Source organism: Betta splendens, chromosome 2, assembly GCF_900634795.4.
Source record: "Betta splendens chromosome 2, fBetSpl5.4, whole genome shotgun sequence".
Lineage (NCBI taxonomy): Eukaryota > Metazoa > Chordata > Actinopteri > Anabantiformes > Osphronemidae > Betta > Betta splendens.
In genome coordinates, this window is record NC_040882.2 from 14612734 (window position 1) to 14623574 (window position 10841).

The window sequence follows — 10841 nt, forward strand, 5'->3', positions numbered from 1 at the left end:
ATAAATGATCACTCAGTGCCGTGTTCTGTTTGAGTACTTCCTGTTTTATATTTCCTCCCCATCTTGTGGGTTGTTAACCAATCTGCGCCGCTTTAGTAGACTCTCACCCGTTATTTACACTGTGCTCCGACTGGGCCAATCCTATTTTGCGTCTGCTAAATAGATTTTCCTTAGGTGTTCGGGGTCTTATTCCTGCTGCGTCACTCATTCTGACGTTTAGCTTGAGACCACGACCTGATAAGTGCATGGGCTATTCTAGGTTCATACACAACAATGTGAAAACAAAGAAACAACCACATGTCTTTAACTTCTTTATTTGCCTTTTTTCATTATTTTTCTTTGTATTGAAATTTATACTGTGTCTTCAACTCTTTTTTTTAAACAGCCTCTGTCTTCTAACTCAAAAAAAAATCACCAAAAATGATTTCATGTTGTACAATCCACCTGGCGGACATTCCTATCGGATTCACCAGGGTGCCATTCGACGGTTGTGGTCCAACACTATTAAAGGTAGTTCTCATTAAACCAAGACTTAATTATCTCCATGTTCTGGTCACGTTTCCTTGGTGACAACAAGAATCAATTAAATGGACACCAATTTGCCATTGGGTTGGTAGCGGTTCTTTTCCAGATTGGTTCACAACTTCAAAGATGCTGATGTTTCAGGGAAAAGCAGACCAGAGTAAAGACGTGTGGTTTAAAGAAAAAAAAAAAAAAAAAAACTTCCTCCAGAAATTCAACCTACAAAGAGAAGAACATAAAGGAGGCCGCATGTTCGTTACTGCTATATTCGGACTGGATGTGACAATACTGTCTCCACACGTATCTTCCTATGGCTAGTACTGAATGGACACCACAGGTTACTGTACCCAGTAGAGACACAAAATGCCTCATTCTCAAAAAACACAGGAAATTACATAAGAGGAGGAGAGGCCATTTGAAAACCTGATTTGGATGTGGACACTTGAAACTGTTTGGGCAGAAAGAGGCAGCGTCTAGGTTCCAGACCAAATACTCCCTCAATAACTCAATTCATCATATTCCATGATTCCAAATTTAAGTGAAGAATTAAGTTATGGACGCAGAAAACAATGGCAAAAAAATAAGGTTCCAAAAAAAAAAAAAAAAGCTCTGCGCCTGCTAAGTAGCATTTTCTTGATAATGTTAATTTCATAGTGGGAAATTTAAATTTCTTATAACCTAGACAAAAGATAAACATGGACTTCCAACTTGGATTGGGTAAACAATGTTACTTATTGATTTAATCTGTCCATGTGTTGTCTGATCACTCAGGGAGCGTCAGGGTCTGTATTTGGTCTGGAACAGTGCCGCTGAAGATAAAAGTAACTTGCATCTCCAGATGCACAAGATCTGTGATGTCGCAGAAAGCTCATGACATCATAGAGGCAAACGCTGACGGGTTTGACTGACCGTGTAAGTCTACAGAGCAGTGACAGACGTCCATCAAGTCCCTTGAATGTTAGTCATTCTATTATCACGGTCACAAAATCCTTATAATTCTGAAAAGCAATGTTCAATCAGACAGCAAACAATTTTACAAGTACGTGAAGTTCTGTTTAGTTTTTATTAGACGTTTGGATTTTTTTCATCCTGACATCACTCGCTGGTAGCTGCCTCAGTTCAAAAGGGGCTTCAAAGACATCTGCATGCTCTGTAAACATCAGTGTCATGTGAAATGCAATGATGAACTAGCACTGTAGAGCGGTGCTGGTATTACACCCCGATTCCCCACCCCTGTTCCCACTGTCCCTCAGTTTACAAGAAACAAACAGGAAATAAAAAGAATAAAGAAAAAAAAATTAAAGAAATCCCCCCACCCCCCGATTGGGCCTGCCAGCACGCCATTGACTTCAAGAGTGTAGGGATGAGCGTGTGTGTCTATGTAAGATAATCAGAGTGTATGTGTGTGTGTGTGTGTGTGTGTGTGTGGCTGCAATTGCCAGAGTCTCTGAGAATAAGTGAGGACTGGTGTGTGTCTGTGTTTGTGCATGTGGAGGCTCCATGGGGGTGAGGGGGACTCCTAGTATTTCTTTCCCGGGACAAACTCCTTTGCTTCAGGATTCAAGATGCTCTTCCTCTGCAGAAATCAAGGAGAAAAGAGAGAAATGAATATATGTCAGCATCAAGAGAGTAAAACATGCGGTTAAACTTGGTGCTTCTCTGACTCACTGCCACTTCCTCCAGGTTGCTGTGGTGATCGCTGACGGACAGGCCGTTGAGCTGCTGTTGCAGCTGCGCCACCCCCTGGTTGTTGAGGTCACGTGACGGGATGAACCAGTCCTGGTCCTCCTCCTCTAGCATTTCTTGGAAGCAGCGCTCCAAGAATTCCTGCTCTAACAGCTCCTCTTCCACCTGTGGAGATGACAGGGAACAGACACCAGGTATTTATGTGAGAAACTTCACATAGGACACCATGCAATAATCTTATAAAAAAAACTATTTAATTCAAGCATGGCCAACGCATTCTGTCTTCACTCCTAAATAATGAAAATAACTTAAAATAATGTTTTTCTTAATTTAAATTTGTAACATTTTGAATACAAAAAATGTTGTACCAGTGTCTGGACTCATAATGTGCACACCTGTCTGTTGTACTCCTCCTCATTTTCCATCCACATGTACTCAGCGAAGGGGTTGGCGTCGCTGCTCTCTCCCGTGTGCCCATTGGCCACCGGCTCCTTGCCCTCCTTGCCCGGACCACCGCCTCCTGGTGTCTTGGCCACCTCGGGACCGCTCATCTCAGCTGGCTCTGCACAGGTAGATAGACAAAATGTTTAATGTTGTAAAGAGATAAAAACTGGAACTGAAAAGCTTTATTATGCTTTTGATCAAATTCATCATGGAAGCACATTTCCATGATTTACAAGCCAAGTAAAAATAAAACAAAAACAGCATCTAAAAATCTCTGCCTTTCATCTCCAAATCTTACCCCATACTCTGCCTCTACTGATATTTTACAAATACAACCTCTTTCCCCTTATAGTTGTGAACTGTTTTCTGGTTTAAGGCCACAACAAAACAGATCTACACAGACTTGTTGCAACAAGAAAAGTTGTACAACAACATTTATTGGCACACAAACGTTCACACGTGTTCGTTAGGGTACAGGCTAATGGAGAAAACAAAGCACAACCACATGCTTAAGTGAGAGCATAACCAAAACAATCTTGACAAGTAAGATTCAAGTCTGATTGAAAGACAAAAAAAGCAAGACTTATGTTTGACTATAGGGACATAAGGGGAGAAGCTAATTAGAAAAGAATGTATGGACATTTATCCATCAAAGAACTAACATGCTAAGTAAATTAATTAAAAAAGTGAAACAATACAGACTAGCAATCACTACTACATTTTACTGTTTTCCTTAAAACAGCCGTGCCACTTTGTGAAGCCATCATTTATACTGACCTTTCTATATCAAAAAGAAAATTACCAGTTGCAACATAGTTAACATGAGCCAAAAGACAAAAATGAAGCTGCAATTGTACTGTAGCATGTGGCTAATGCTGCCTCAACATGGATAAGATGAAGGACTGGACAGAAACAAAGTTTATTTACTAGCCTTAAGATGTTTCACCATTATGATCCATTAGATCAGTTCATTAGAAAGAGAAAATGTCTACCACCAAAAAATGTGACTGATCTGATGTCAACAGAGGCACAGATGTTTGCATGGCTGAGAGACACTGTCTGCACGTTTTAGTCAAGACAACTAGAGTGAGTCATCGTGCGTAATGGTGCTGTAAGTGTAAAACACGCACGCACAGGGTTAAATAAAGATGCTGAATTTGCCGCCATTCTTGCTTAGTTGAAAATGTAATGCTTGGACGCTGATGTTCATGTGCTGGTTGGGCAGAGAATAATGTGTTTATTATCTTTTCTACTGTTTATGTTTCACTTTCACGTGATTGATATTTATCTGTTAAGCAAGGCTGCATTAATTCAATGCAACGTTGAAGTTTAAAAAGCCAGCTCCATCTTTTTGAATTAACTAGACATGACTATTGTTCATTAGTACCCCCAGGTGAGACAGACCTCGTTCCCAATATGAAGACGCATGCCCACTATAATGACATAATCCTCAGACAGCCAGCGCCAACAGACTTGTCATGACTCAACTGCAGCCTCAGAGTGGGGGAAGTGAAAAAAGAAAACCGGTGATCTCAACTGAGCCGTGCGCAGAGCTCCAGGGTCAGTCTCATGCAGACACATGCACCGCTGCAATGTTCAACTGGTGCTAATTATCAACAGCAACTTCCCCCCTACAATGACCTTATTTCCATGTCTAGGACAAGATGTTACTTGGTCGCATGTTTCTGATGCCACCAAAAAAAAAAAAAAGTAACCTGCGACCAACACTGTCCTTCAGAAGAGTTTAACTAAACAATTTATTAAAAAATAAATTACTGATTGTCCAAGTAGGTGAGCAGTCAGGCATCTCCCTGTTTATCTATGACCAGAAAGACCAGAAAGGATGCAGTGACAATCATGCTTTTTTTTCTTCTTACAGGACAAACAGGGGCCTAAACTTAATTCGGCTGCATGTTTTAACTACACATGCCAGAGTGAAAGTGTTGATTTTTTTACTACGGTCTATAAAAGTACTGAGGAACAACAGCCAAATTTGCCTGGATGCTTATTAAAGTGCCAGTTGCATTCACAATGTGCTGCATTAAATTCAACATGTCTCACAGCCAAGAAATTCAAACAGTACACAACAATAATGTCACAGAGAGCTGACAAAAAATGATTCAGCTAACACTTAAAGTCAAATTTGTCTCTATAATCACCTTCCGTCAAATATGTCTCTATAATCACCTTCCAAAAATTGCTGCTTTTCTCCTTTTATTATTTTGTTAATAAAAGTCTGAGGGTTTAAATGACCAACATCATTTCTTAGACTTACTAATACAGTCATCTGTTGGAAATTTAAAGTACACATTAAAAACATAATGTGCATGTCTATATGAGACTGGTACAGCAGCCTTGAAATCAATATTCAACAGTTGCTGAAGCTTACTGCTAGCATATATTTACTCCTATGATGTGTCACTATACCAGCCATAAAAATTAGATTCAAAGTATAGACTGTGCACATTGAGGCATTATGTACTGCACATGGTGTTTAACATGTTTAAATAGCAGTTTTTCCACTTTAACCATGTAATTTGCAGAGACCATACATGGAGTACCTATTCCTTTCTGACAGAAGTCTACATGTTTTGTGCAAGTGGACTGTTGAAACAGGTGAAACAAGAAATACTATCTTGACAGGAGCTATCGTTGGGACCTATTAGCAACCGATTAAACAGCTGCTTAACGGTGTCCGCATGCACTAGTGCAAAAACAATTGACACTATCTTGGTGCACGTTTAACATTTGACAAGCCACGTAATCTTGGTAAGTTACTAACAAGGAGCATATGTACATGCATTATATAGGACTTAGATGACTTTACTCCACTCAGTGCCGTCAACCCAATCGTAAAATGCTATAAGAGTTGCTAATTTGCACAACAATTAAGCTTAAACAATTAGAAAAGACCCGCATAAACTAAAAATGACTATGTATAAAAGTTGGGCACGTCGGCTCCTCGATTCCCTACTTTTTCACAGAAAGCAACCGGGTTTAATCTTGGACCCAATTAACGGAGCAACAATTGCGTAAACGTATTAATCAAGTCCGACAAACGTGCATAAATGAAATAATGAAATATGCTTACGGAGCTTGTTTTGGCAAAAACAAAACACTCCATGGTAGATTATGTAAGGCAGCAGCTCGTGTAGTGTGTTTAGAGCTGCGTCGTCGTAGCCTGCTAACGCCGAGCTAACGGGCTAATCCAGGTGTCCGGGCCTACCTGAAAGTTGGCGAGAAGGACTGGGCGGTTTGAGCCAAGGTGATGCTAAGTGGCTAGTCCACGGTGGCTGCGAGCGCACAGGTACACGTAGCTGTCAATAAACGGGCCTAAGGTGAAAGCTGTGTGTTAAACAACAAAGGGCAGTCGACTGACGGGCTGGAAACTGCTACACTCAGTGAGCCCAGAAAACACGTTAGGGCGAAAACAGCTTAAAAGGCGCACAAAGCGCTAAACGACAGCACCGCGTGCGGATATCACAACAATGTGAAGCCTGCGGCGTGGTCAGCTACAATCCCCGTTCGGATGCTTGAGGCCGGACAAAGTCGGCGGCTCCGCTACGAGCTAGCACGCTGCTACAGCATGGCAGCATCAGTGAAGCAGGTCAACAAAACAAGGCTCCGCTCAGGACACCGCGGAGGCTCCGCGAACAAAACACGACACGTAAAAACCAACGCTTTCTCGCGTCAGCGTTACCTGGCATTGTGTCCTTGGCCTCGTCTTCAACGTAACACAAAGTAATGGCAACTACACCGCCAATTAAGCGCGTTCGTCGTTGGCCCAGCGGGGATTTCTGTGCGCTGCGATGCACCGTAGCTCAACTTAGTTAAATCCTGTTAGCCACCGTGCTAACGTTAGAAAGCTGGCTCGGTCACGTGGTCCGTGCTGCCTTCACGAGAACTTAAATGTCAAACGAACCGAACATCCTGTTAAAACATACCACGCAACTCTTCCTTTGAACTACGAGGTGGTTTGAATTCATCTAATTACTGGGATGTGGGCCAGCGAAAACCTTTATAACCTGCTGATTTCCATTTGAACAATGAATCACATTCAATCAACAAATATTAGTATGCAGGCGTGCAGGCAGGCAGTGTACTTTTCAAGAAAATGAAACACAAGCTGCTCAAGAAAGAATGAATTCTTTGTTTATTGTGCAAAAATATTTGCAGTTATGTGCAAAGACAGATGTGGCCTGGATATCCAAGCAGCTACAACACAACATCTGGTTATATCCCACCACAGTATTCCCATTCCTATTCCCCCCAGGGGCTGATGAGCAACTGAATGATTGATATCAAGATGGAACCAAATCCTGCCCTGATGCAGTTTGAGTAGTTTCATTTGTTGATTCCGATGAAAATATTTTTTGATTAAAGTTTTGTTGCTAAGTTAGATAAAGAAAACACTGTGGGTGTTCTTTCATCATCCTGGCCTGCAGTGTCGCAGCATGACATAATATTATGCTATGTTTTGCTTGGTCAAACACCCAGTGGGATGGTAAGTTAAATACATTTACTTAATGACAACAGTTTACTCTGAAGTTAACAGCGCTTCTACCTGTTTCATACCGCAAAAAAACAACCTTGAACGTGAGTTCACATGAAAGTAACTACATGTGGAAAGTCACTAACCTAACCCTAACTAAATTACTGCCTATGTCCAAACAACTACTAATGTAACTATTATCTTCATTATAAAGAATTAAACGTCGAAATACACTGAGCAGAGGGCAAAACTTTTAAAAAACATAAACAACAGTGCCGACTTTTACACCATGCATGTTGTGTCTATCTGGCCACGTTAGCTATTTAAAGCAGGAACTTCCAGGCGGTTCCTGAACGCAGCATGTGAACAAACATCCCTCCACCACACCACCGCTACACTCTGCTTCCAGAACACAAATGCCTGCGTGGCTTTAGAAATAACATCATATCTGTCCAATAATTACACATATCCAGCCAGCCACACTTTAACTGACTTTTTACAGGAGGACTATATGATTTTAATTAATATTAAGTGGCCTATAGCGGATCAGGTGTGTGCTACATAGCCTTGAATCTCTGATCATGTAAATGAGCATGTAAATTAATGTTTTTATGAATTTGACGGTGCTGCGATGTTGCCAGTTATCACAAGGCAAGTATAACTAATAAACGAGCAGACTGGCAACCTTTATGGTGATATTTATACGGGAATTTCCCTCTTTACAATCCAATATACGAGGACTCCGCTAAGTGGTGCAACACAGTAATAGTAGCTAGTATTGTTTGGCTGCGGTGACATTACCGTTAATGAAGCAGGCGCTCAGAGAAAATAGCACAAGTTAGTAGTATGTAACAAGAATTATATCATGCGCGCGTGGCTTTTAGCTGCTTTTTCTGTGCCGGTCTTTCTTTTCTCTATAATACCTGCTAGCTTATTTCGTTACTCCGTCAACATCACACTCACCACTCAACTTCAAATGCAAATGGGGGGAATCCGCAAACCAGCTGTCGTGCGAAAGCGGCACTTTTCCGGTCCCCGACGTGACAGGAAGCCCACACAGTCAAGTATTGTTTGTAAGATTATCTAATAAGCCAAACAAACACTTGTCCCCCTGGTCCGTTAGCTCGCGTTATCGGCTAATCAACGGATACATCCACAGTTTTATGGCCAAACGTTGAGAGGGAAAATCGTTGTGTCGTGGTCGTGTTTGTCCAGCTGTACACGTCACGCATTGGCTGCATCGTACGTCCGTCACCCCTTCCACTCGATGCTATTGGCCCAGACGTACACGCGCCCCGCCTTTTCCCTCCATTCACGTAGGTAAACAAAGTGTAGTCGATTTCATCCCTCACTCTCCCTTTAGTAATCGATGGGATCGGTTAATGTTTGACACCGTCAAGCGTTAACTGCGTCTGACTGATGGCAGTGATCTGTGTTGGTCCAGTGTCTCTTTAAGTAGTACAGTGTGTAGTGATAGCAGTGTGTGGCGTGTTAGTAAGCTGCAGTTGCTTTTCACATTTCTCAGTTTTTGATTTGAAAGATTCAAGGGGATTTTTCAACTGTTTATACTTTATGTTTCATTGTCTGCTGGTTTTGCACTGGAATGCATTATTTTATAGTTGCTTCTAATGTGTCCAAAACTCTAGAAAAACATTTTAACGTAAGCTGTGTTTATTTCAGTTTTTTAAACTTTTGGTTGACCTTTATGATATTACCACAGTAATTTTGCAAAACTCTCTCAACACACTGGAGCCCGGACATGTTTTTATTCAGTTGTCTTTATAAAATACATTCTAAATAAAGTGCATGGCAAAAACACTGCTTTTATTAATTACTGTTTAATGTAATATTTTATGCTACTTGTCATCCAGTTGAATAAACATTTTTCTTAAGAACATTAAATGAAACTAAATAAATGTATTAGTTTCAGGGCAGCCTTGTTGTCAATACACGATTTGTGCATGCTAAATTATTTAATCCAACTAATATAATACGAGGGACAGACACGACTGGCATATTCTTGTACACCCACCCACTTGCACAGTGACAGAGGGGTGCCATGCTCCACCCTAGGTGCTGTGAGATAGGCGTGACCAGTGAAAACAGCTTGATATTGCTGCTCCTGACAAGATCCGATCCAAATATAGACAATGACCAATATGGCACAGTCGGACAGAATGGCCACCTCATTTGCATCAGACCCCTTTATAGCTTCAGTGACTATTTAGTCTATTTTTGGTCAGAGCTTAAAATGAGAATCACCTGTTTTCATCATGGGAGTTACAGCTCAGCTCATCTTAAACAGAGATTGAATGTTTTCCACTTTATTCATCTAACCCATTTCAACATAACCTTGCTGGGATCCTGCCATTAACAGTTTAGTCTATACAGTATTAAAAATTTAGCCATTCTCAGGCTAGATTCTGAAAATAACCTTTCTTTAACTTTACTTGCTTTTCGGCGCTTCAGCATTTTCTTTCTGACTGAAGTCTCATTCAGGCCTCGGTTTACTGCCATTGTAGAACAGAGCAGAGGGAGAAAAAGCATCCCGGGGGCAGGGTGCATTACCTTAAAATAACTTTGGAGGGCGACTGTAACACATTGTGTCGGTTCAGACAGTGTTGTGTGTCCACCAGCAGAAACGTTAGAGCATAGCACATGCAGGGGCGTCAGGCAGCAGACCTGGTCCACGATCCCATTTTTACAGCCATAACCACTAATGCATGTTAAGGAGAAATGTAATACTACAGTACTGAACAATAGTGGAGCAGGAGAGTTATTATCACAAGTGTCACTGTAACAGATTTATAACTTGCTACGTCAGTTGGATGTGACATGCATGGATGTGCACAGTGTCCACTGAGATGTGTCTGCATCAGATTCATTTGTGAAGGTCTAAGGCAACACTTCCTGGAAACCTTGGGATTAGAGCAATGTCTTGACTTCATAAATGTATCAGGCATGTCCACAGCTAAAACTATTTCCCTTCTTTTCTTTCCTTTGCTCCCCCCATGGCTGCTGGACTACGCCCCTTTCCCTCCTCTCGCTCCATTGGTCTGTCTTTACTGTTCAATTATTAATCATACTGTACATTCACTTCCTCTCTCTCTTTTGCTCTTTTGATTATTTATTACACAATAGCCCAGACCTTATGCCAAACGGCAATCGTGTAGTGTGTGTGTGTGTGTGTGTGTGTGTGTGTGTGTGTCTCCCTGTCTCCTGCTGCTTTTCCTGTCGCCCCATGCCTCCACCCAAAGGCTTCATCAGGGTGAATTTGGCCAATGCTGCACTCACACACATACATTGCTGTTCATGTGCTCACACTGGTGCTCAGAACGTGTTGTTTCTTTCTGTTTCCTGCAGGAGCCTGATATATCTACATGTAGCAGGGCCTTTAATCCACATGCCCTGTTAACACACATCCCGCAAAAAGCTGCATATGTACAATATGTGGAGTTTCTTGTTCTAGAAACACAAGGCCACGCACGTGCAGGACAAGTAAAGTACCACAATATCAGCATCAGCAGAAAGTTTTGTTTTCATGGGAAAGTAAATAATATCTTTATTATTGACAGCCCAGCTCTTCCTCTAAAGCTGTGTTATGAGCCCTTAGCTTAGTGTGAAGAATGGAAACAGGTACAGGCAATGCAGGTCGAAAATACAGATTGAGCCCAGTTACATGGGCAGTAACATTAAT

At 41.5% G+C, this 10841-nt stretch overlaps 1 protein-coding gene across 4 annotated transcripts; it reads right to left on the reverse strand.

Annotated features, from left to right (window-relative positions):
* Positions 1 to 298: 298 nt before the first annotated feature.
* On the reverse strand, positions 299 to 8338 carry paip2b (poly(A) binding protein interacting protein 2B). Of its 4 annotated transcripts, none has more exons than XM_029175831.3 (4): positions 8116 to 8338; positions 2604 to 2770; positions 2191 to 2373; positions 299 to 2098 (listed from the first exon to the last, which is right to left on the reverse strand). In XM_029175831.3, the coding sequence occupies exons 2-4, from the start codon at positions 2757 to 2759 to the stop codon at positions 2042 to 2044; spliced, it is 396 nt and encodes a 131-aa protein (XP_029031664.1). In that variant the 5' UTR covers positions 2760 to 2770; positions 8116 to 8338; the 3' UTR covers positions 299 to 2041. The 4 variants fall into 4 exon arrangements, with proteins under 4 accessions (XP_029031664.1, XP_029031646.1, XP_029031639.1 ...); XM_029175813.3 differs by having other exon boundaries at positions 8108 to 8337; XM_029175806.3 differs by lacking the exon at positions 8116 to 8338 and adding an exon at positions 6353 to 6538.
* Positions 8339 to 10841: the final 2503 nt, after the last annotated feature.